The sequence below is a fragment of the Bidens hawaiensis genome, unplaced genomic scaffold (assembly GCF_021521415.1).
Source record: "Bidens hawaiensis isolate Kalapana, Puna unplaced genomic scaffold, B.hawaiensis_p1.1 tig00049975_1, whole genome shotgun sequence".
NCBI lineage: Eukaryota > Viridiplantae > Streptophyta > Magnoliopsida > Asterales > Asteraceae > Bidens > Bidens hawaiensis.
The window spans coordinates 17,886-44,705 of NW_027498962.1; the positions used below are offsets into that span (position 1 = coordinate 17,886).

The 26,820-nt window shown below is 35.0% G+C and overlaps 2 protein-coding genes, 2 non-coding genes and 1 pseudogene across 5 annotated transcripts; 1 reads left to right on the forward strand and 4 right to left on the reverse strand.

Annotated features, from left to right (window-relative positions):
- Positions 1-5,057: 5,057 nt before the first annotated feature.
- LOC143598356 (uncharacterized) lies at positions 5,058-6,458 on the reverse strand. The gene is made up of 5 exons (XM_077076592.1): positions 6,401-6,458; positions 6,267-6,325; positions 6,085-6,197; positions 5,447-5,841; positions 5,058-5,374 (listed from the first exon to the last, which is right to left on the reverse strand). Exons 1-5 carry the CDS (start codon positions 6,456-6,458, stop codon positions 5,058-5,060), a joined length of 942 nt encoding a protein of 313 aa, XP_076932707.1.
- A 5,703-nt stretch (positions 6,459-12,161) lies between these two features.
- TRNAT-AGU (transfer RNA threonine (anticodon AGU)) lies at positions 12,162-12,235 on the reverse strand. Its single transcript has one exon. It is a non-coding gene; the product is annotated as a tRNA-Thr (tRNA).
- A 1,093-nt stretch (positions 12,236-13,328) lies between these two features.
- On the reverse strand, positions 13,329-13,401 carry TRNAR-CCG (transfer RNA arginine (anticodon CCG)). The gene has a single exon. It is a non-coding gene; the product is annotated as a tRNA-Arg (tRNA).
- A 4,142-nt stretch (positions 13,402-17,543) lies between these two features.
- On the forward strand, positions 17,544-20,966 carry LOC143598355 (uncharacterized). Its single transcript, XM_077076591.1, has 7 exons — positions 17,544-17,919; positions 19,006-19,065; positions 19,212-19,460; positions 19,554-19,630; positions 19,720-19,796; positions 20,487-20,619; positions 20,703-20,966. Exons 1-7 carry the CDS (start codon positions 17,544-17,546, stop codon positions 20,856-20,858), a joined length of 1,128 nt encoding a protein of 375 aa, XP_076932706.1. The 3' UTR covers positions 20,859-20,966.
- Positions 20,967-21,193: 227 nt separating this feature from the next.
- Positions 21,194-26,255, reverse strand: LOC143598353 (uncharacterized; annotated as a pseudogene). The gene is made up of 3 exons (XR_013147100.1): positions 25,640-26,255; positions 22,523-22,905; positions 21,194-21,848 (listed from the first exon to the last, which is right to left on the reverse strand). The product of XR_013147100.1 is annotated as an uncharacterized LOC143598353 (transcript).
- Between the last annotated feature and the right edge of the window lie 565 nt (positions 26,256-26,820).

Genomic DNA, 26,820 nt, shown 5'->3' on the forward strand with positions numbered 1-26,820 from the left:
ATTCTAAAGAAGTGGATATAAAGATCACTTTGGGTAAGTCCAAAAAAAATACGTGAAAGAGAAGTTAAAGAAAAGAAAATGTAGCTTGCGACGATTGTCTTCTCGAAAGTTGGTTTATTTGAGGTATTAGAGTTTGACGTGGGAGATGGTGCCATAATTTCTTAGCCGAAACTCATTGGCGTTAAAGAAGGGGAAAGAAAGGAGACCTTTAATCTACGAACGGCTGTAAAACGTGATGCTTTTAAATTTAATGGCGAAATAAAATTTATTTTGACAAAAAGTTTTAGTTATCGCAAAGACTTGCAAATTTTATAAAATTTTTACATAAAAACAAATGTTTTCTTTTGGTCCGCGACCTAAGTAGAAAGAAAAGAAATGATTGTCTAGGTATATGTCTTTTTGAATGAAAAATTGCCTTAAAGGACTTAAGACTTGTTTGAAATAAAAAGTTTACTTTAAATATGGTTTGAAATGATAATTACATTATTATTAGTGATGACAATAATACTAGTAATAGTAGTATTACTAATCATAATGATAATAAAAGTATTAACAAAAATAATAATAAAAATTTTAATAATAATACTATTGATAAAAACTGTAATAATAATAATAACAATGATTACGGTGATGGTACTAAAAAAAGTAGTAGTAATATTAATAACGATGGTAATATTCATAACTTTAGTAATAATAATAATAATAATAATAATAATAATAATAAAGGTAATAAATCTTTTTAAAGAAAATCTATTTGACTGAAGGCTAAAATAACTGAGGATTTGGGATTAGGCGCAAGGTGTTAGTAAAAGAAATAAAATATGCAAATGAAAATATAGACGAATTTGATGAGTTTGTAAAACCTAAGTATTGAAATCGAGAAGTCAAAAAGAATAGACAAAAGATGTGGGGTAAAGGTATGGTGGAAACAAGTTAGGCCTTCCAAAGTATGGTGGGTGTGCTAGGGTCACCACAATGATAGTAGGCTTGAAGCATGAGGTCACACATGTGATTGAGACAAATGGTTAGGTACATGTCTTGCAGATGGGTGAGTGGCGTTGTGTTTGGGTAAATTTTAGCAATAAGTGGTAATTAAATCTACCACAAATTGAAGTATACCAAAGTTTCGGGGAAATAAAGTGGTGGGATTTAAACATACTATACAAAGGGCGTGTTTCTGTGCGAGGCTTTCGGTGGGGTTTAGTTTGAGTTTCCAAGAATGGTGCTGGGTTTGAATTTGAATTAATATAGCGATGAAGGTAGATGCGGTCAAACGTGGGGTGGTCGGGATCGCGGAGGCCATTTACTTGATAACTTAGATTGTTATTTCGCCGGTTGAGTGTGACAATTAGGAAAACAAGAAGGCATGATACGAAACATGAAGAATTCACGTGAATTTGGACGTAAGTATGAAAACGACTACTATATACATCAATGAAAACAAGTAAACAAAAGAAATCGTATGAAACAAATTTTGAATTCCCATGAGACGTAATGAGTTTTCACCTTCAACAAACGAAAATCTAAAAATTATTGAATAATCATATGAAATAAATATTAAACTTAACAATAAATTATAGAAGCGAATTGTAAATCGAGTGTTCATGTACCACCAAAACTTTCTAAATTTTCAATTCTAAAACATAAGTGTAAATGAATATAACATAAGGTAAACGAATTGAAATTCGACCATTCATATGCCACCATGACCTTTCGAATTTTCAATTATAAAACGTAGTAGTAAATAAATAAAATAATATAGTAATCAAATCGAAATTCAACAATTTATATATCACCATAACTCTTTGAATTTTCAATTCTAAAACATATTAGTAAAATAACAAAGGAATCGTTTGAAATTCGGTTATTACTTTGCAAACTTTTAAAAGTTTAAGCCGTAAATGAGGGTATAAATAAAGAAAACTTGTCACAAAATTTTTAAACTTAACTATTCTCGTATAAAAATGCGTAATTAAATCGAACCGAAAGCTGGGTATTCAAGTACAGACTTCCAGTTAAAACACATTGTAAAACATAGAGGAGTGCAACCATATTCTTTTCACAAAGAGAACATGGTCGCGTTTGAAAACTTAAAGTTGTGATTCATATGGCGTTGAAAGTGGTATGCTTTGGCTTAATAGAGTTCATGCTCTTTCCTAACTCTCCAGGTAAGCAACCGGGTCCCGCGTCTGATTCGGATTTATACGCATTGCTTATGCTTAGGTTTCAATAACCTTGGTGTCAAGAGTATCGGAAAACAGGCACGTACCCCTTACAGTTACTACATACCCGCCATAAACAACCATCTTTAAGAAGAATAAATATCGGAACACCACAATGAACATCAATAATTGAAAATGTTGGAAAAATCTTTGTTTTTAGGCATAAGCCTTGGACTTGTGTGTGCTTTTGTAATTGAAGTACTTGAATCATCAGGTATAATAGTAACAACTAAGTGCTTTGAACAATCACATAAGGCCCACATAAATTCTAATTATGCAAACTAAGCAATTAAGCAAATAAACTATAACTAACTAGAAAACTACGTCTAATGTACTATCTTATAGTTACGACTCTGATACCAATCTGTAACACCTTGGCTAAAGCGGAATACGCCCGAGTGTGACGTACAGATTGCCCAAAACACATGTGACACTATTAAGTGACAATATTATCATTAATTAATTTAAACATCAAGTACACAAGTTTGTAACAAGAAATACAAGGGAAATACGAGAACAATTAACAACTTGTTCATTTATTAATATAACCTAAGTTCTAGTGTTTTCTCCGTTTCATCATATAATAATTGTACCTGTAACATATATATAAAATAAAGTCAACTAAATGAATAGTTGGTGAGTTCACACAAGTTTTGATATACGTACATAAAAATCATACAATTCCATGAACAAGTGTAAATGAGCAAGTAATGTCCTTTCCAACTGGGATTGTGCACCAGCGTACTCAGATAAGCGCAAGTAAGGTCCTTTTCGGTTGGGATTGTGCACCAACGTACTCGGATAATGAGGCCCTTTTCCACTCATACAACAAATGTATTGAGCGCAAAAGGGGGGCGTATGATAATACTATCTTGAAGTAATGAATAAACGAAATTGAATTGTTGATAGGATATATATGCTACCCCCCAAAATAGTTAAAAATGGTAAAATGGGGGTGTGAGAAACTCACCTTGAAGTTGAAGACAAACTTGAAATTAAACTGAAAGTGCGTAAATGAAACCAAGCAATTGAACTTCACGAACTAGAATTGAATATACAAAAATTAAATACCAGCTATCGGGATTATAAAAGTTAGAATATTTAGTTTTAGGGATTCAACATTTTATTGCAACTTTTATGGCAATTGGTATTATAGCATTATTTAAAGTTGTAACGGTAATTTAACGATTTTAGTAAGAGTTAATGGCCATTTTCGTCCATGTGGTTTGCGAATTTCGCCACTTCAGTCCAAAGTTTGATTTTTTGTCAATTTAGTCCTAGTAGTTTGCATTTTTAGCCCGTTACATCCTCCTGTCTAACGGCATCCAAGTATGCCGTTAGTTTAAGGGTATTATTGTCTTTTTCTTTTTTAGTTATAGATTATTTTTAATCTAAATCAATTTTCTTTTCCCTATAATACCAAAAGCAGAACGAAGCCTTAGATCATCAACCAAATTGTTCATCAAAACCCTATATCATCAACCATGGTTTTCTGCTCATGTGGTTGGCCTACTGTGATTCATACCTCATATACGGAGAGTAACCCAGGAAGACAGTTCTATTGCTGCAGCAAACAGGTAAGTTATACAATTGTATTGTCTTTTCTTTTGAAATTGGTTTTTTTCCCCCTAATTTTTGCCCTAAAATTTGTTAATTGCAGCCAAGGAGTTGTGGCTTTGTTGTTTGGGTGGATCCTCCAATATGTCAAACATGTGCTAAAATGGAATTGAAGACCAAAAGAATGAAGTTTGCATTGACTTTTGTTTTGGTTGTTTTTTTCCTTTATGTATGTTTCCACTATATGTTGAAGTTGTCTAGCTAAGATCTCTTTGTTGTATGGTCATGGTACCAATGTATTGTCTTTTGTAGTACTAATTCTATGATATGAAAATGTATGATTAAGTGTTTTGTACAATGTTTGACAAGTTAATTGGTTGGTTATATTGTCTTGTCTTTGTTTGAACATATGGTTATATTAACAACTCAATGTTTGATTAAGTGTTTTGTACAATGTTTGACAAGTTAATTGGTTGGTTTTGTGTAAAATGTTAAACAACTTAATGGTTGTATGGTCATATGGTACCACTGCAGTTGACTTTGTAAAAGTCAAAGTTAACCAATTACAAAAACATATGAAATTAAAGATTAACATATTATGCCACTAGCCATTGCAGTTGACTTTTGTAAGGTCGATATACCACTAGCCATTGCAGTTGTATATTAACATATTAACAACTTATATTGCTTTCGCAGTATGCATATCAGTATGCATAGTACAAAAGATAAAGAGAGAGACCAAAATGCCCTTTTTGGAAAAAAAAAATATACAAACAGATGCATATCAGTATGCAGTATGCATTTATCAGTATGCATATCAGTATAAAGTATGCATTTATCAGCCTGTTTGTTCAGATCAAACAAACATGAAAAAATAGACAAACAGATCAAAAATATATTTATGCAGATTAACAAAAAGATAAAGAGATAGACCAAAATGCCCTTTATGGCCTTTATGCAGACCAAAATGCCCTTTATGGCCTTTATGCAGATAAAAAAACATTCTCTTTACATATAGACCCAAAAAAGATAAACAAACAGACCATAGCACTAGCCAAAATGCAATTTAACACTATAGCACTAGCCATTGCAGTTGACTTTTGTAAGGTCAATTAATCAATACAGATTACCAAGAGTACTAAAAAGCATAGTACCAATACAGATTACCAAGAGTACCAAAAACATCCTAATACCAAAAGATTACAAGTTTTAACATAAATAAACACATAGTACCAAAATATTACAAGTTCAAACATAGTACCATCCTAATAACACACTTTAAACCTCTGAACCTCCTGCTGCATCAGTTGCATCAACTTGTGTTCCTGAACCTCCTGCTTCTCCTGTTTCTCCTGTTTTTCTCTTATTGCAAGATCTCTTGTTGTGTCCTGGTTGCTTGCAAATATCACACGTAACTGTACGACCCTTCCTTGGCAATTTCTTGGCTTTACCAACCTTTTGACTCAGTTCTTCAATTTCCACAGCAGATTTCTTTCTATTCTTTTTTGGTCTACCAATCTGCACATGGTGCTTAGGAGCAGTCAATGTAGTGGGCCAAGGGGATGGTGCCCATTCTTCTTGGCCATTGATTGGATCTATGGTGTGTGCATAAACATTCTTCTATGTCTGTAACCAATACACTTTGTCAACCCATTTCTATGGCACACCATCTTCCAATCCATGTTCACCCATATCAAAAATACATGCCACTGCATGCTTGCATGGAATCCCAGTCAAGTCCCACATTCTGCATGTGCAAGACCTTTGGTCAACTGTCACAACATATTGCTCTTGATTTGGACCACTAACTTGATACTTTGTAGCCCCATTCCAAATGACATTACACTTAGTGGCATCCTTCTTGATTTTTTTAAATGAAACTGTAACATTGGGTGTTAATAGCCCTTTACATTTTGCTATTTTCATATGCACTTTCATAATTCTTTTCATTAGGTATTCCCTAATGTACTCTAGGCAGCTAATGATAGGCAAGTCCCTTCCAGGTGTCAACTGCCTATTGAACACCTCACACATGTTGTTTAATTGTAAATCACTTAGTGCCCTACGTATAGTATAACAAGAATGTAATTAACAATAATGTAATTTTAATGAAAAGGATGTAATTAACAATAATGTACTTAACAAGAATGTAATTAATAACATAAAAATACCCGTAAAATGTGAGTGACCAATGCCTTGGTGGAATTTCCTCAACCAATCATATAGCTCCTTATTTTTTGTAAACACTTGCTTCATTGCTTTATTAAATGTCTAAGGAGTAGTTGCATATACACAATTCCAGTACAGATTCTTTGCAGCTTGACCCTTCCACTTTTGTTTCATATTTTCTTCAATATGTCTTACACAATATCTATGTTCAACATTTGGGAAAACTTTTTGTATTGCAGGTATTAAGCCCTAATTTTAAAACAACAATATTTGTAAGTAATATAATATAAAACATAATCAAGTGTTAAATATAATTACCTTCTGCCTGTCACTCATAAAAGTGAAATTAGACTCAACTGTTAAATCCAGATCATCAGCTAATATCTCCAAAAACCGTGTTCATGAACTGGTATTTTCTTATTCAACTATTGCATAAGCAACAAGATAAATACCATTGTTGCTATCAACTCCAACAGCAGTTAAGATCTGGCCTGGGTATATCCCCTTCATGAAACAACCATCTAGCCCCAATAATTCTCTCCCACATAATTTAAAACCTTCCCTCAATGGAGCTAAACATACATAAATCCTCTTAAACTGTCTAGTTGGGCTGCTAGGATTACATTAACTTTCAACATCATTCTTGATAGTTGTACCTAGCATAAGTAAACAGTTTTAAGATACATAAGAAATAGTTTTAGCAAAACTTAAAAATACATACCTGGATTGCATCTAACCACCTCTTGACATTATTCTCTAAGAATAGCATACTGACCACTAAAATCATGCACAACATTCTTTTTAGCAACTCTTTTAGCCTTGTAAATCTGGTTTGGGGTACTTGAACTTGCAACCTCCTTTGAATATTTTTTTGCAATTTCCTCATACTTTCATTTCGGTTGTCTTCTAGATCTTCCTCCAGTTCCTTTGCCAACCACCCAACCGTGCATAAACAAACACTTCTAGTTTGTAAACATTGATGCTCAGTATCTAATGTTGTCACACACCATGTTCTTTCAGCCCCATCAAAAGACACATGTAGGACCCATGGGCAAGTGGGAGGAGGAATCTTATTCCTTTTAGGTTTGGATTTATGGCTGGAACTACCCTCTTGGGCCCCACAACTTTTTTTACATTTTCTTTTCCTCCTTGGCATGGGATTCTCTTTCACTTCATTTGTCTTTTCACAACTACCCATATTTAAGTTTCTCCCCAAACACACTACACGATACCTAATCTTGTCAGTCTTCACAACATGAAGTTGTCTCCTTGAATGAATTGCATGGGTCTTCACCATTTGCTTTATCTCATCTTTACCACCAAAAGTTTGACCCAAGTAAAAAGGGCAATATTCTTCATCAGTTTCTTTTGAGTGTGACTTTCTCTTTTTTTTCTTGTTCATCCTAATAGCTCTCTGCAATGTAGTTTCATTATCAGGATCACTAAGACTATCAATATCATGTAGATCTAAATCATCTAGTTCATCTTCTTTATCTTCAACATCTTCACCTACATCAGATATATCATCCACAGCTGCTCTAAATAATTCCATATCCTGATTTGGGTCATCCATACTGTTTTCATTAAATATGAAGTCTGAATCATCATCAGAGCCTTCTGCCTCACTATCACTATCAAACCCCTCTACATCTTCATCAGATTCAGGCACCCTAACATTATGTAAATCTATGTCATCTAATTCAACTACATCATCCTCTATAGGTTCATCAGATTCTGATTCATCATCTCTTTCCACATTAAAACAACTTATCATTGACGCCTCTTTTACCTGTGATACAAGGTGTGAATGTTCCACATACACCTCAATTACCTTGTGCACACTAATATATCCTATGAGACTAAGAACATCAGTATCATTGGACAAGGGTCTTAAACCAGAATCTAAGTCCTCTCCGGGAATCCTAAAATAGAATTTCTGGTCATTAAGAACTTCCTCTTCGTTGTAACCTAATTGTTGTACCATATCATTCACAATAATCACTGAAAACATATCAGCATTCACTCTATCAACAAAAGTAACCATACCCCCCCCCTTGTATGTAGTTTCTAGAGATTTCTCAAACTCTCCCCCATGGTGGAACTCAATTGTAAAATGGTCTGGAAAATTCCCTGAAACCGAATTGTCCAAAATTAACAAATTGAATTGAAAAATGGTTTGGATTTCAATGGTTTATTAATAGATAATAGTTAGGGTTAGGATTAATTCATACCATATACAACGTTTGGATCGAAATCAACACCAGGAGGTCTGGTATCCCACATTTCCATGTTGTTCTTCAGTTAATCACACTTAATCGATGGTTCTTCTTCACTTGTTCTTCACTAAATCGCTGGTGTATCTTCGTAGTGTGTATCTTCGTTCTTGTTAATATTCAGTACATATAAGAGTTAATTGTAATATATAAGAAGACTATTATGACTCTGAGGTAATGTGTAAAAAGACATTTCTAGCCCTCAGGTGATAAAGAACTAACGGGATACTTGGAGGCCGTTAGACGGGAGGATGTAACGGGCTAAAAATGAAAACTACTAGGACTAAATTGACAAAAAATTAAACTTTGGACTGAAGTGGCGAAAGTCGCAAACCACAAGGACGAAAATGGCCATTAACTCTTTTAGTAATTATAAATTTTAGAATTTTAATATCCAAGGATCGTGATTATATCGGTCAAAGTTATCTTGAAAAAAAATATGGTGGCGTGTCATAAGATAAATGAAAAGACATTTTAATAATATAATATTAGTTGGGTTTAACGAAACTTTAATGAAAACAAGAGTCGGTTTTAGATGAAAAGTGATGAATATTATTATAATTAATATTATTTAACTTAAAAGAAACTTTATTTGATTTATTATAATTCATAAAATATATATATATATATATATATATATTATAGATAATAAAAGATTTATAACAACAAAAAAAATGATACAAAATATGCTTTGACCCGGATTCAATCCGGGGTCCTCTTCAACACAACTCAACAACTTAACCACCAAACAAAATCCGTTTTACGGTTTATGTATGCAAATTAATATATATATATTATAACAGAATCCATCTTCTTCCTCAACAAAACCCTAGATTTTCAATAAGTAAAACCGTTCCATGTTTGTTAAAATTAGTTTATGGGTTTTGTTAGAATCATCAACGTGATAAAAAAACATATATTACTTACTTGATAATGTTCTTGCTCGATGGTGGTCGGAGCTTAGCCGGAAACAAACTTTGAAGAATGATTACGGGATTAAAGAGTATATTAGAGAGATTAGATGATTAGTACCAGTTTAGATGATGGTTTAGACGCTATTTATAATAACAATTGGATCGTTTAACTTTTAATGGATCATTATTAACCATTATAAATTTCCGGCGGTTTTGATAATTAACATGAGTTTATTAGGTTGTTAATGACGAAATAAATCTTATATTATTACTTATCGATGGTGGAGATAACATTTAAGACGGATAAACGAATCGATTGGAGGTTATATACAAGGTTTGCGCTTCTCGGACGCGATTTCCGGCCGCCGGACTTAACTCGCCGGAAAAACGAGATAGTAGGACGGCTTGGGGGCTGTGCTGCGTTCTTTTTCATTATTATTGTCATTATATTACATTTTTAAAATAATTTTACACATTTAGCCCTTACACTTTCATATATCTTTTAAATAAAATAAATACATATTTACATATTGGACCTTGTACTTCTAAATGCTATATAAATGAATTAAAAGTTAATGATTTGGAAATATGTTCGTATTATGCTCGGATAGTTCGGTACTCGATTAAATAACATGTTAAAACTTTAAACTTTGTTAATGAATTACACAAAATAGAACGTGAATGAATAATGATGATAAAACGTCATAATTATAATTAAATTATTGAAAATGTTGTATAGATAATTTAAAAAAACTACGAACACATCGAGACATCAAAATGTCTCGGTTGGCGAACATAATAGGAATACATAGAACGGAACTTGAAATATATATATATATATATATATAACCGAAAATTTAAAACGGGTCGGGTGTTCGGGTTTAAAAATTAACGAATGTTACATTTCGGCTAGAGAGAGGGAGAGCAAGATGAGAGAGAGCTAAGTGTGTGTTTTGGTGGTGTATGGAATATGTGTAAATGAATAATAAATGGGTAATTAATGCTTATATAATTATGGATCATGAACTTAAGCCCATGGTCTTTTCCTCTTTCCTTCATGACCAAAATCCATAACCCATATCCATTTAACCCAACACTAGCCCGACTTATAATAAATCATATCTCCATTTATTAACCGAAACTAGAAAAACATGATGTTACATTAAGCTTTTGTCTCGTCCTATGCCAAATGTTCGATTCCCATTGTAAGCAAAAGTTTTTATTTAGTTAAAAATGGTTTTGCCGGTTCACCCGCCGGGTCACCGGTTCTGGTCGGACCGCAAACCGTCAAACCCGGCCGGGTTCTTAATAAACCGGTCAAATACCATGGCCCGACCCGGTATAGGTAACGGGTCCCGGTCCGACCGGCCGAGACTGGCCGGGTTTGAAAACACTGCTTATCACTCATTCGATTGCACAAATTCGTATTGATAAACTTCATTTTATAAAAACACCTTTTAACGTTTGCGGTTGCAACCAGTAAAAACCAACGCTAGTTTCAATATTTGACAAACCAAAGAAAAGTAGCGTGCTTTCCGGTTTACCGAACATTGAAGCTAGTGTTGGTTTTACCGCTTGCAACTGCAATTATATCAAGACGAATTTACGCAATCGAATGTGTGATGAATATTTGAACAATGCCACAATTTGCGCGGTCTATAAAGAAACGTTTGATAAAGTAAAAGAAGAGGTTGTAATGTCTCGATTTTAAGCTTTCGAAACCGAATTAGAGAAATCTGCACCACATATGTATATTTATTGCCTTGTTTCAATTTTTGTTTTGTTTACATTGTATGAAATACGGTAAAATAAATAAATTTTAAACCTTAAACCAAACAACGAACATAAAACAAATGTGGTTAATAGGGCAATAGATAATAATTGGTTTGAGTTTAAACTTTTGTTGGACTTTAATTTATTTGAACTTTTAATATGGTTGGACTATAAACAAATAGGGGTAACATTATATTTTTTTCAGGGGTAACGAAATACAAAAACCGTCAAAATAATAGATTTTTTGCATTACCGACGAAAAATTGAGGGGTAGCGGATGTTACCCCTGCTAAACATATAGGTCCGCCCCTGCCTTCCTCATAAGTCATCATAACGCATTTTGGACACTTAATGGTAGTGAATGAGGGGAGAACATCATAGTTAAATGCTCATATGGGAGTCTTAAGAAGTCTTCACCTGTTCAACCAAAAGCAAATCCGTGAGGCGATGGTGGTACGTCCTGTTCAAAACAGACAATATTATGGTGTGTCGGAAGCTGGGCTGTTACAGTACCAAGTTCGGGCTACGGATTTTACGTGGCTCTTGACACGTGTTACCTGTCTCACTAGGCATAACCAACACCAGAATGCTCGTAACCGACATTTAAACTAACTGAAGCTTAAAAGTGTGTAACTGATATTAAACACGTGTAACAAACTCTGCGCGGGTAACCGACATTGGAATGTGCGTAACAGACATTATACACGTGTAACTGATGTAGGCTACTCTGTGGAGCGCTAGGTTAAGCTCATACCAGTCGCAGGTTTTGCGCGTTATGTGATGAAACGAGTAGAAGTGCTAGAAAGGTGCCTATGGTGAAGCAAGCTAGAAGAGCTAGGTTGGAGGGCGAGGACTACTACTCATGGCTAAGTTGGAAGATATGAGGGTGGTGGGTTGAGGTGGTGGGTGCCCCTCCCTCAAATTGGGTCACATTGAGTTGAGTTGAATTGAAATGAAATAGTCGGCACAATATCATATGGTTGATGAAAATTTATGTACGTTGTAATGTGACCCGTATCTTAAAAAATGAGAATTTACTTCTCTAGAGAAACTTTTCTTATATGTTCCTCTTCACAAAAGCATTGTTGATTCATTATATGATTTTGATTATAGTTAATTTTGCATGCTAACATTGGAAACCGAGTGAGTGGAATTATGGAACGCACAAAGGGTGAGCTAGAGCTACAGCTACTATTTCGTTAACAAATTTAATATCTAAAAAATGAAACTTATATGATGAAAAATGTATGTTTTGCTCTTGTTGAGAGTCGAACTCAAGACCTCCCGCTTACTAAACGGGTGCTCTAACCAACTGAGCTACAAGAGCTGTATGCTAACATTAAATCTTTTATTTTGAAGAATTTGTAGAGGGAACATGTTGATTGTGGAACTGGTCATATATATATATTGTCAACTGCCTGCACTAGATGAATATTTCAGAAATTGAGTTACAGAAAAACCATCTCTTTGTTGGATAAGTTACTTGATTGTGTATTTATGTAATGCGTCAATTTTCACAAATTGATCTTGTTTATCTTGTTATTTTATATATATTAAAAACCAACATTTAACACACTCACAAAAGTTACTATGCATCAAAACATTGAATATGAACCACACATTTTTCAAATTTGATAACTACACGGTTATTCACGTCGATTCGCCGTAGTAACGTTTGGGACCAACAACTTTCGGGTTTTACTAGACAACCGGGTTTTACAGACCTGCTTGTTTAGTTTTGGCACCGTCACAAATGTAATTAAAATCGACTGAATCACATAGACCTCACCGCGCTTTGTTTTAGTTCCGATACCTTAACGAAAACCGACCTGATGTTGCTTTTTTTAGTTATGGTATTGTAACGAACGTGAAGAAAACCAACCGAATTTGCATAGACTCGCCACCTCAACGCTCGAAATCGAAAATGGTTGGTTTTACCAGCACTCGAGTTTTACCGACCAAAGCTACCTCCATTTGTCTGTCTTATTTTTTATAATTTATCTTGTTTTATAACGCACATAACCGAAACCGACCGAATTCCCATCGACGTACCGCTTCAATGCTTGAGACCGGCAATGCTTGAGTTATACTATCGTCCGGAGTTGCGCCGGGTAAAACACTAGTTAGAAGTTTAAATTTCATGTACTTTATAAAAAAATTTGTAATGTTACTATGTATGTTTGATGAACTCAATAAAAAAAATAAGTTATTGGGGCTTGTTTAAGAAAACAAAATGGAAACTATCCATTGAGATGATTGGTATAAACCTGTAATTTCGTAAATATGGTGTTAAGATTCGTTTGCATAAATAATTCAAGCCCTAGAAGTTATATCTTCTTTTCTTTCTTTTTTTTACACAATTACAATCACAGAAAGCAAAAAAGCATCAATAAAGTACTAAAATGATGAAAAAATTGAAACGATCGAGATGGGACTCGAACCCACAACCTCCCGCTCCGGAGGCAAGCGCCTTACCCATTAGGCCACGCGATCATTTTTGTTTTATTTTTCTGTTTCATTTCTTAAAATTGAGCCTAACTAGAAAAGAACTAACAGACAAAATTTAATATTTCACTTTTGAAGAAACTAACAAGAATTTTATACACTGGGATATCTACGAGAGAGAATTTAAAAAAAACTAAATAAGTCAAACTGGACGTAATGTTATATCTGTCATATTTGTATGTAATAGAGTTAGATCAAGAAAAAATCACGATACATTAATTTCTAGTTATAAGTTATAACGATATGACAATACTCATGCACATGTCAAACAAAAGTTACTGATACAAAATTGTATATGTCGAATCACTGATGTCAATGACGGCTGTCATCACCTTAGCGTTAAGACTCGCTAGCTTCATTACTATTGGTGGAATTCACATATACTTCTACTGTTTAACATCTCCACATTGTGATTGTCAGAATTCACATATACATCTACTCTTAGTATTTCACCATTTAAGGTGTTCTTGAATAAAAATGCTAACAAGTTTGGCTTTATATAGGTAACAACTTTAAAAAGATTTAGGGGCGGTCGTTAAGAATACCTATAAACTTTTATTGTGTTAGCACAAATCAACTTTATTTTACGTGATTAGCACAATTAAATTTTAAGATTTCAGCATGCAAAAGACTCTTTCATTAACTTTTGAAAGGTTTAAGGATTTAGTTATACAAAAAAATGGGTTTAAATTAATAATTAAATGCAGGAATTCTATTAACTAAAGAAGGTAAAGTGTTTCAATCAAACAACAATATAGTCTAGGGATTATGTATAAATGCAACAAAAGTTCATGACCTTTTCAACAATTGCCTTAAAAAGCCCTTATAGAAGGTGTATGGGTGTGGGTTAAACTACTGTTGTCTAGATATCACCGTTGATTCATGGTCTAGGGTTGAAACAAAGAAAATGATGCACAAAGAGGATATTGTGATGAATTTTAAAACGTCCACAAACGTGTTTAGTCATCTGACATATCAACAACACCCACAAACGTTTATAAACTTTTCTAAAGTATTGATTCCTTCCCACAAACATCCTTACAATGTCTACATCGCCACCATTTATATCCCAAACATAAAAAGCAAACACACCCAAGTTCGTAATTGTCCATTGCTAGATACACCATTATTAAAAACATCCACAACCGAAGCAATGGAATGCAACAATCTTTGCAGAGATTAGTCTTTTAGTACCATGCCATCGGTTGACCAAATAACTATGGTTGTTTTTTCACTAGACACAAAGATATAATCTGGTTTGAGAACATAATTGTTTATTGACCTGAATCGAATCCAGACCTTGTTTCAAATGGGACTGTCTGTTTGAGAAATCCTTCGTTGAAACCAGTTAAAAATGAACCGCATTGGTTTCAAGGTGAATTAATATTATATACATGGAAACCACTTTGAACAAAAACAAACTTTGACTGTTATCAACCCTCTTTGGGTCCAAATCCGATATATGTGCCCGTTTCCACAAAAATACAACGTGGATCAACCTATTGGCTTTTCACTAAGGGGGTGTTTGGTAGAGGGATTTGATTGGGGAGAAATGGAATTAGAAATATTTCTTTTGTTTGTTTTCCACTTTTCATTTCTATTTCTCTTTTTATTTCTCTAAAACTAGAGAATTCCATTTCTCTTTAAAACAAAGAGAAATCCATTTCTCAGCAGCCTCCTCATAGCATGTCACCACCTCGTCTCCGGCCGCCACCTCGTCTCCAAGTCTGCAACCGCCACCTCGTCTCCAAGTCTGCAACCACCACCCCGTCTCCGCCGTTCGCAGTGGTGAACACAGAGATGGTAACCGGTTGTAGGTTGCAGGTGGTACGGGTGAACGGAGATTAGGGTTTCAAGTGGTGGTTCGTGGTAGGTTAGGGTTTTCAGATGGTCGGGTGATTGTGGTCGCAGGTGGGTGATTGTGGTCGCAGGTGGGTGACAGTGGTGGTGGAAATCGGCGGTGGTCGCAGGTCGCTTCTGATTATCATCATCATCGCCACCACAACCACCACCACAAAATCTCCAAAGAGGCAGTGATGACAGATCTGAGCCTCCTTTTTCTATATCTTATGTTCCAAAAAATTTGAATCTTTTTAATTTCTTGTGTACTGTGGTTGAAGAAGGGGATTTGGTGGCGGCAGCCGGTGGTGGTGGGCTGTGGTTGAAGAAAGGGCTGTGGTGGTGGTGCTGGTGGTGTGGGGCTGTGGTGGTGGGGCTGGTGGTGGTGGTGGTGCTGGTGGTGTGGGGCTGTGGTGGTGGGGCTGGTGGTGGTGGTGGGGCTGTGGTGGTGGGGCTGTGGTGGTGGTGCTGGTGGTGGTGGGGCTGTGGTGGTGAGTGGTGTCAGGTTGGGTGGAGGTGGGGTTGGGTATGGTAGAGTTCTCTGTTTATTTTCTCGTGTACCAAACAAGAGAAATAATTCTCATTCTCCATACCAATTCTCTTTCTCTACAATTCCATTTCCATTTCTATTTTCTCTCCTTTTCCATTCTCTGTACCAATCACCCCCTAAGGGTTTTGTTTTTGAGTTTTTTTTAATTCAGGTCAATTTATAGATATTCAGGTCAAATAAGATCTAAATTGATAGATATCATGCTTATTTGGGTCGAGTTAACCGATATTTGAGTTTCTAAATACTAGTTGCAATTCATACTTCACAAATAACGGTAACATGATATTCATGTCAAATAAAATCCCTCCCAATATAAAATTTTGTATGCAATAAACACATATATTAACTAGAAATGACATAAAACAAGCACAAAGTCAATCCGAATATTAACTAGAAAAAACGTCTATCTTTATGGGAGGAAGACAAAAGCAAAATATACATGCATACAAACAGCTAAACAAAACATTATGTTCATGACAAAAACAAAACTTACGAGGGGGAAACTAGACTTTAATGATGATTAATTGATTATTATGTAGATTTAAAATTGGCATTTTTTTAATGTAAATTCGTGTTAATCAGTTTAACCCGATTAACCTTTGTTTAAACTAATTTTGGGTTTCAAGTTTTATCTTAAACGGGGTTTGGGTTTGGGTTTGGGTAAAAAAACCCACCATAAACTACGGATGTGCACGTTCATATCGGCTCGATTAATGGCAATAACCAAAATCATAACCGAACACTCTGGTTATTAAAAAACAATAACCACTCAATTTTGGTTAAGTGGTTATTAGTGGTTGATTTGGTTCGGTTCGGTTTGGTTGATTAACCGCTAAACCTAAAACCTTTAACACTAACTAAATTTTTTTAACTTTGTTAAGAATTTACAAAATTAAAACCGATAACATTTTAAACAATTAGGTTATACACATTACACACATAAAGAATTACTCATGAACTTAATTTTAAGTTTTAACATGTGAAGATTTTAGCCACTATAATACTATATAAGATAATAAATGCAATTTAAAGTCACTTGCATTCGAAACGAGTTAATACATGTTACTAATGGAGTGAAATATCTACGATAAAGAATATAATGGTCAAAGAAAGTTGGATAAACATCATTTTAAAATACTATAACATAATATCTTTATAGATGATTGTCACAGATAAAAAGTATTAGTTAATCGGTTCAGTTATTTTTGTCTATTTAAAAATGGTTACCGAAACCGAATCAAAAAATCAGTTATTCAAAAAATTAAAAAATTAACCGTCGGTTAATACTTTCATTTTTATGATTCGGCTTTTTCAGTCCCGAGTGTGTTCCCGAGTTTCATTTAAGGAGAGAAAAGAAAATGAGGAGAATTGAAAGAGAAAAGAAAGCGAGGGGAAGGAAAATGTGTCACCTCATTTCATGTTCCTGAGTTTAATGAAAATGAAAGGAAAGAAAAGAAAATTTAAGAGTCAATAGGTAGTTAATGTTATACACACACATTTTCTCTCATAATCTTTCCAGTTTGGAAGGATGAGTATGGACTTAAATTTTCAATCATTTTCTTTCCCTTCCCATCCTCTTCAACACGATTCTTTCATATTTTCTTCTCATTCCTCTTTAAATGACACCCGAGAACACAAACCAAAGGGAGTGGAAGGAAAAGAGGTGAAAATATAAAAAAAAAATCTGTTAATACTTTCCCTCTTTATGCTTCAACCAAGCATCCACCACACGGCTTCTTCAATGGCGATTTCTCTCCTCCGGTGTACTCCATTTTCCCCATCACGCCCACACAACTTCTTCCAGTCCAATCAGTTTCCAAATTATCCGTTGAAAATCCGGCAACATTATTCACGGCCCAGAGCCCTAACGGAATGGAGGGAGTATGAAGAAGCTGTTAAAGAGAAAGATCTGGGCAGAGCTCTTCGTTTCCTCCAGGATATCCCACAGCCTACTGATGATAATAATAACAAACCCTTGGGATTGATGGAGTTGCAGAGAGATTGGGATGTGTTGGATACTTGCTTAAATGCGGATGATTTGAGGCTTGTTGCTGCTGCTTATGCTTTCCTCAAGGATAAGGGCTTCTTAAACCAATTCGCAAAGTATCGCAGTATCGGTAATATTTTGTAACATTTGCATAATTATATCTGTTGTTTTTGCTGCTGCAAACATGTGCCCAATTTTATCGAGTACCTTAGATTGTAGAAATAATTACTAGAGGTACTCGGTGTTAGAGCGACTTATCCCTAAACTGTTTCATTCTAAGGTTACTCGCCATCCTCCAATTTCTCATTCATGCTTGGTTTAGTCTCTGCTACTAGCACAGCATCATCTGCGAAAAATACGCACACGGGATTGTCTTTTGTGTCGACTTTGACAACTCACCCAGTACTGTATAAAGAAACAGGCTTCACGTGAATCCTTGATGAAGGACGTAGTGGCGCGCAAGTGCTTATACAGTTCTTAGGGTTCTCTATTAGTTTATTTTAAACTGGGTATATGTTGAACTCATTGCTAATTATTTAATGGGGGAAAGCAGCTCTAAATAAACAATTTCAATGTTTTTTATTCAAACTGCACATATATTTATACGGTTCTGATTATTGTGCGTTTGGTTACAAGTTACAGCATAAGCAAATGTAAACACTTTCTCTTACATAGGATGCTATTACAACTGATATCAGAATAAGAATGAGTTAAATAAATTAGTCTAGCAGTTAAGCTTCTAAATAAGTTCCCTGTTGTAGCTCTTGTTTTATAAGGCTAAGGGGTATACACCAGTGGGCAACCCCCACTGGTCCTAGGTGGTAGCCACATGGCCACTCACTACTCACCGGTCTCACGCAAACACCCCCCCCCCCCAGACCTCACTGAGGATGGTCACTCGCATCAGTAAAGCTTTCATGTGGGGCCCATTGGTGGAGAGTGGTGGATTTTGAATATTATAATAAAAATGGTGAATGGTGGAGAATGATGGAGAGTGGTGTATTTCCTTGGTTGAAGGGGGTTGAATGGTGATGTTGAATGATGGGGGGGGGGGGGAACTGACGTGGAGAATGAGGGGAATGGTGTTGAGGGGTGTATACCCCTTAGCCTAAAGAGTTTTCTAGAGTGTTCTATATACAATCATGCATATCTCCATTACTTATAGAATTCTAGATTTTGTTCTAAAATTGAGAGAATCATTGTTTATAATTTGCAGTTCTTGAGGGACCAAGAGATGTTACTCCGACTGTTTTGAAGTCTTCAACTGGTTTAGAAGGTATGCAATCTCTTTGAAACTTACATCATCTTGCTTGTTATGCAAGAAATGTAACATTATGATCTGTGTTATTGTTCGTTCATCTTATAACTGCAATAAACGCAAACTGCAACAAATTGAAACAAATTTTATACTTGATGGTACAGTTTCCAAACTTTCACCAAAGAAATGGGGTCTTTCTACAAGCTCTAGTGTTATTCTGGCTGCATTTTTTGCTGGATTATCATATCTGGTTGACCATGGAGTTGATCTCCGACCACAGCTGGCGGTAATATTGGGTTTAGCCATGGCGGATTCCATCTTTCTTGGTGGCACATGTTTAGCCCAAATAACAAGTTATTGGCCTCCTTACAAGCGGCGTATTCTTGTACATGAAGCAGGACATCTTCTTGTTGGTGAGTATTAATGTGCAATATTTTTATTTTCTATATTAAAGAGTTGTGTTATGCTAATGATTAATGATTAATTTCCTGTTTTGGAAATTGTAGCTTACCTAATGGGATGCCCCATTCGAGGGGTAATTTTAGATCCAATTGTTGCGATGCAGATGGGGATTCAAGGGCAGGTATTTCAATATTAGAATTTTAGCTGCAATTTGTTTTGTAAAAAGTTAATCGGAGCTCTGATGGCATTATTTTAATTTCAACTGTGCAGGCAGGAACACAGTTTTGGGATGAGAATCTTCAAAACGAGCTTGCTGAGGGCCGACTCACCGGTGTTGCCTTTGACAGGTGCTTCTTTATTTATGTAATTAATGTTTCAACATTGAGACATATACACACACTCATACATATAATCATTTTAAGTATCATAGTTAACGCAATAGGTACAATTGTTCATCGGCCCTTGCTGTTTTCTACTTATAGCATTCCCATCCTATTCCCGATCCCTAAGTTCAAAATTACACTAAAACACACTACATTTTCTCTCTCATTTTCAATTAAATAATATTTTTTATACCTTTATCATTACCATTTCTCTTTCCTTCACTCACAACCACTTTCAAAGTATATTAAAAAGTTATAGGGGGTGAATAGTAGCTTTTCAAATATACAGAGATATACATATTTTACACATACACACATCAATATATGTAAAAGGGCGAACCAACTTATAATTTATCACCAACTTTATTAAGCAGCCCCATTTAACTTGTAAATTAATGATGTGGTACTGGTTGATGCCATATATTATAGGCCACGTGTGCAAAGAACGGATAAGTGAAAAATATCTAAAAACAAATTTATTTACAAGTTTGAAAAAAAAATGATATTTTTTTTAAAGTTCATATTTTAAAATGAATTATTAAATGCCACATTAGATGTCACAAGGCATATATGTATACATAATAAGATGTAAGTTGCTTGCTAAAACCGAATGACTAATAATATAATTTGTTAATGTTTGCAAATGTTATTCAGATACTGCATGGTGCTATTTGGTGGGATAGCAGCCGAAGCTCTTGTTTATGGTGAAGCCGAGGGTGGAGAAAATGATGAAAATTTATTTAGAAGCATTTGTTTGCTTTTGGAACCACCATTATCTGTTGCTGAGGTAACTGTTTGATCAGTTTGGCCTTTTTCTCTTTGTAAATGTTGATGATAATTGATTATGGTTTTGTTATCGTGTTGAAATAGATGTCGAATCTAGCGAGGTGGTCGGTTTTACAGTCGTATAATCTGTTGAAATGGCATAAACAAGCACATAAAGCTGCTGTAAAAGCTCTTGAAAATGGCGATAGTTTGAGTGTAGTTATTAGAAGCATTGAAGAAGCAATGGCTGCCAAAAGATGATTTGTTTTATAGAAAAGGGTATTAATATAAAGATGTACAGTCTTAACATGTTTGTAAATAATTTAACACCCAAGTGGGTGGATTATAGCCAGTTTTCTGTAGCTGTAAATACGCACTATGTTTGAATGAAATTGTTTAATCAGTTAATAAATTCAATCAGAAAGGCTTAATTGATCTCAATGCAGATTCTAAGTTCTGGGCGACTTGTCATCCGACGAAGGATCCAAATGCAACTCGCTTCGAATTAGCATAAAATAAACTAAACTGTACTTGAGTGACATTTAAAAGTATTTTTAACAATTAGGTGGTTTCAACTAAACTTTTGAAAATGATGACAATAGAAGTAAATTTGGATACATTTCCTTAAACTTAACTTAAATGAAAATAATAAAATCCCCTATATATTAGACAAAGTCAGATGGATATAAATTCTGAGTTTCATACAATTTATTGGGACGGCGGGAGGAACGAATGAGGTGATAGACCATGGATATTAAACGCAATATCATCAATGTTCCATAACTCTTCAAACCGAGTCCTATACACATACGGTTGTTGGTCCTGTAAGCACAAGTCAGGAAACCCAAACACCGTGGCTACAGACCGTCCTTGGTGTGCCACCATCAAACCCTCTACCGGCTTATAATCTCCAATACTACTACCAATACTAGTTTCCCAATACATTACTTCTTCGATCATTTGATCGTCACAAAAGATATTAGCATTGTTCATATTATCATGCCCGACTATGGCTCGAGTGAGTTGTGAGTCCTCCATGTATACAAGAAGCCCGCTTTTTTGGCTAAAGTATCCATAAAGTACATGTCTTAACACCTCGACCATGATAGGGCCTGGTTCATGGTTTCGTGCAATTAAATCCTCCGTCGATGCGCAAACTTTCAACACGAAACACTCTTCTTCCCCTATTTTCTTGTCCCCTAAGCGTTCCGCCTTTGCAAATAACATAGCTGTGCTCTTCGGATCCAGTCCCTACAAGTTTTCATAAATGCATTATACTCGTTAGCGAACTTATTGTCACACAGGACCATGCACATCATGTTTTTAAAATGATATCTTGACATACAAGGGTAACTTGACATTTAGCTATTATGACCCGGTTGGAAAGGTAGTAACTAAAATATGCTTAAATTATGTAGATAGCAAAGGTTTCACATCGTTCGCAACGTGATTTACATTAAAAATGGAATAATAAAAAACCGCTGCATGTTATAATTTGGAGCGCAAAATGATTAGATTTGGACCCAATATTCGGGTTAAACGACCAAGGATGCAAGCCCGTATCTAACTCACACAAAACACAAGTAGTGCCTGCAAACATGATTTTTCTAATGTTTTCAAAATCACCCCAGACAGTAAGGTCCACTGGTCGGACGGACTTACGGATGAAGTCAAAACAATTTAATAAATGACATAGATTTGGAATCTTAGATTTTGGTGTAGATTTTGTAATTTTAATAAAATATTAACTTTTAAATAAATAAATATGAAATCTGGAGTAGTAAATGAATCCATAAATACGATTTTGGGTAGAAAAAATAATTATACACTGGTTCATCCCTAATTGGATAACCAGTCCAGTCATGAAAACATTTATTTTTGCATCTAGAATAATAATATGATCTCCAAATGTGTAAAGAAGTGACCTGAATAATACGTCGTAAGGGGCGTTTTGGACCTTTTTGCGATCTGTTTCCCAAACAGTATCCCCATCACTGCCAGCCAAGACCTTATTGCCCGAAGAAAGTACAAGCTCAAGAGACCACATTCCGGGCACCATATGCCACAGAACAAAACAACCATTAACATTATCGGTTTCATGTGACCGGCTGCCACTTTTGGTGACACTTTGTCCTCGTATTGATGAAATCTCGGTTTCACAACATGTCATTTTAACGGTCCCTGTTGTGTACATGTTTTTATAGTAACCCGATTGCTGCGGATGACTGTTGGCCCCGGTTGACATCATCTTTAAGCACCCTGTTGCTGCTAAGTATTGTTGTATTATGTATTGTGCAGTAGACCTCTCCTACAAACATATATTATATTGGGTTAGAAGTATGGACATGACACCCGAAATGAAAAATAGTTTATTAAACAAGTTGTTTTCTAGTTGATATGTTTAACCCATTTAATTGAACCGGTTATGTTTAGGTTAACCTGTTTAACTTGTTTCATTAAACATATTGACTCGTCAACCTAATTAAAATTATAATAAAAACTGTTTATCACGGTCAACCCTTTGACCTATTTATGAAAATAGGCAGTCAATCAACTTAACCCGTTTACTACAACCCGTCTAACGCATTTACTACAACAAGACAAGCGTTTTAACTAAGGGTGGCAAACCCAACCCAAATGGATTGTTTTGGGTCAAGATGGATAAACTTTAAAAGTAAAATGAGTTAGGATGGATCATAAAAATTCTTCAAGTGGGTCAAGATGGGTTGGAAATATACAAATGAGTTTCATTTATAGGTTAAAATGGGTCAAAACAAAATATCCAAGTTATCCAAAATTTATCTAATTCAAAATACCCAAACTATCACGTGCGAAAGAAAACTCATCCGAAATCCAAAAAACGATCAAAGCGAAACACAAAATCCCTGAACCGACTAAAACGAAACAAAAAAACAAAAAGCAAACAGAACCAAAATAGAAAAACGACCAAAACGAAACACAAAAAACCGGAATGAAACCGAAAAACTGACCAAAACGAAACAAAAAAGCGAAAAACAACCGAAAAGCTAACCAAAACTAAACAAAAACACCGAATCGACCGAACCGAAACAAAACTGAATCGAAATAGAAAAACAAACAAAACGAAATAAAAAAACCGATATGAAACCGAAAAACTGACCAAAACGAAACTAAAAACCGATATGAAACCGAAAAACTGACCAAAACGAAACAAAAAAGCGAAAAACAACCGAAAAGCTAACCAAAACTAAACAAAAACACCGAATCGACCGAACCGAAACAAAACTGAATCGAAATAGAAAAACAAACAAAACGAAATAAAAAAACCGATATGAAACCGAAAAGCTGACCAAAACGAAACAAAAAAAAGCGAAATGCAAATGAAAAGCTGACCAAAACAAAACATAAACACCTAACCGACCAAAACGAAACAAAAAAAACCGAAACGAAATTGATCTGAAATAGAAAAATGACCAAAACGAAACAAAAAAACCAAAACGAAACTGAACCGGAATAGAAAAACGACCAAAACGAAAAAAAACGAAATGCAACTGAAAGCTGACCAAAACAAAACAAAACAAAAACACTGAACCGACAAAAACGAAACAAAACTGAACTGAAATAGAAAAACAAAACTGAACTGAAATAGAAAAACGACCAAAACGAAACAAAAAAACCAAAACGAAACTGAACCGGAATAGAAAAACGACCAAAACGAAACAAAAAAAAAACCGAAATGCAACTGAAAGCTGACCAAAACAAAACAAAAACACTGAACCGACCAAAACAAAACAAAAAAACCGAAACAAAGCTGAACTGAAATAGAAAAACGACCGAAACGAAACTGAACTGAAATAGAAAAATGACCGAAACGAAACAAAAAAACTGAATTGAAACTGAAAAACTGACCAAAAGGAAACATATAAAAACTAAATGCAATTTAAAAATCGGATCAAAACAAATCAAAAACACCGAACCGACCAAAACGAAACTAAAACGAAACTCAACAGGAATAGAAAAACGACCAAAACAATACAAAAAAAACGATACGACACCGAAAAACTAACCAAAACGAAACAAAGAAAAGCGAAATGCAATCAAAAAGCTTACCAAAACGAAACAAAAAAAACTGAAACGTAACCGACCAAAATAAAACAAAAAGAATCGAAACGAAACAAAAAAAAAACGAAATGAAACCGAAAAAACTGATTAAAACAAAACAACACTGAAAGCGAAAAAGCTGAGAAATCGAAACCGAAATCATTGAAACCGAGCAAATACCGAAACCGACCGAAATGAAAAAAAAAACAAAATCGAACCGAAAAAACCCCGAAAAACTCGAACCTGAACCGGTACAAAACGTTTTTCTTCTTCTTTTTTTTTAATGAACGAGGATAACGGGGGAACATTTTAGTTATTTTACATTTTGCGTTTTTTATTTATATTTTGAGTTATTATTTTTTTAATAGTTTTTTTGAATATTTTTTTGAGGGGTTTTTAAAACCCTTTGTATGTCAACCTTTAACTTTGGTCAAGATAGGTTAGCTTTACCCATCTTGACCCATATTCATCCTAACCCTCTATTTTAAAAATCCATTCTGACCTCATATACATCCTGACCGATACCCATCCTGACCCATCATTCAAATCCAACCCAACCCAACCCACTCACATTGCCAACTCTAGTTTTAACCAATTTACAACTACCAGACAATCCACATAACCCGTTAACTACAACCCACCAACCCGTTTCCTTCTATTACTATGCAACAACCCATTTACAACCCGTTTAACCCATATATTACAACCCGCTTACAGCATAACAACCTATTTACAATCCGTTTAACTTGTTAATGAGTTACACAAATAATATTCAGGTTACATGATTATGACTGTATATGTGTATATGGGTTAAAGTTTATTACATTAACTGCAGAAAATATTATAAGCTAATAATCTATAAAAACAATGTTTTGTTTTTTAATTATTTATATAAACCTGCATAAAGGAATGAGTAATAATAATATGAGTAACATTTGTCAGAAAGATAGAATAGAACATACAAATGGAATATTATTATCTTTGATGTTGTACTGAAACTCATTATTATCAACTGAAATAGGTGTAAGCGGGCATCCCAATACTCCCAGCAACAAAACCCTTCGATCATTAACATTCTCGTACTTTTCACTGACACCAAAACCATCTTCATGGTCAGAATCATGACACTTCACTTTGGATGTCTTTCCTAGTCCTAACAACGTTCTCCGGCGGCCTTTTCTTTTAACTTCCTGCGGCTGATGGCTATGGTACTGCGGCCATTCTGTTAAGGGAGACAATGGTATTGGTATTGGTATTTGTTATTGTGTTGATCTTCTTTCGTTTGATTTAGTTGCAGCATCCATATTGTATGTGTGTATGTTGGGTCTGAAGTTGCAATATGAAATATGTGTTGATCATTCAGTGATTTGATTATTGATTTGCTTTACGGGGAACAACAAAAGAGTAAAGCATCTGCTCAACTCCCGAGGGACTGTGACTGCTCCCTCTCAAATGGATTTCAAAACCCATCTGATTTAAATAAAGTCTGTTTTTATCAAACTTTATGTCGGATCAGAATTTATATATTTACAAATTTTAGTTAGTTGTAGGGATGATGGTACATGTGTTGAATAATAAGTTAGTGACACAAGTGTTACGCCCAAGTCTCTAAACAATGTGAAGGAACACCGATCCAATCTCCATAACGGGTTTTGGAATTAATGAGTTCACAGGGTAGGATACAAATACAACTGACAACGATATGAGCACAACCTCTAGAAGTCCAGTGACATAAACCTGCAAAACAAGCACCGTGAGCTCGTTACGGGAAGGACAAGAGGGGGGGTCTTCCCATAACCACTCTCCGGCGTGAGAATAAGTACAGTTCCGATGGAGAGAAAGTACTTAAGTATTTTAAGTAGATAGTGGGGTGTGAATGTGTTACCTCATGGAGATTGTGAACTATTTATAGCCGAAGAGTGTGGGAATATAATTGGGTCAGCTGTCCCATTCTAGAAAATCTCTTGTAAGCGTCTGGACATGTGTCCTCATATAATAGGTTGAGCTATACGTCCCATGTGCATGGTTATAACAACCTGGACACGTGTCTCTTTATGATAGGACGAGATATATATGGCCATGTGCACGGTTATAACAACCTGGTCAACTGACCTCTATTCATTGGCTGATGAGTCACGTATCC

Coding starts and splice junctions, on each gene's coding strand:
- LOC143598356 (XM_077076592.1), bottom strand. CDS start 6,458: ATGAAGGGGATATACCCAGGCCAGATCTTAACTGCTGTTGGAGTTGAT. Junction 6,198..6,266: donor TTATGAGTGACAGGCAGAAG/GTAATTATATTT, acceptor TTTTAAAATTAG/GGCTTAATACCTGCAATACA. Junction 5,842..6,084: donor GGTCAAGCTGCAAAGAATCT/GTACTGGAATTG, acceptor TACTATACGTAG/GGCACTAAGTGATTTACAAT.
- LOC143598355 (XM_077076591.1), top strand. CDS start 17,544: ATGGCGATTTCTCTCCTCCGGTGTACTCCATTTTCCCCATCACGCCCA. Junction 19,461..19,553: donor AGCAGGACATCTTCTTGTTG/GTGAGTATTAAT, acceptor TGGAAATTGTAG/CTTACCTAATGGGATGCCCC. Junction 19,631..19,719: donor AGATGGGGATTCAAGGGCAG/GTATTTCAATAT, acceptor TCAACTGTGCAG/GCAGGAACACAGTTTTGGGA.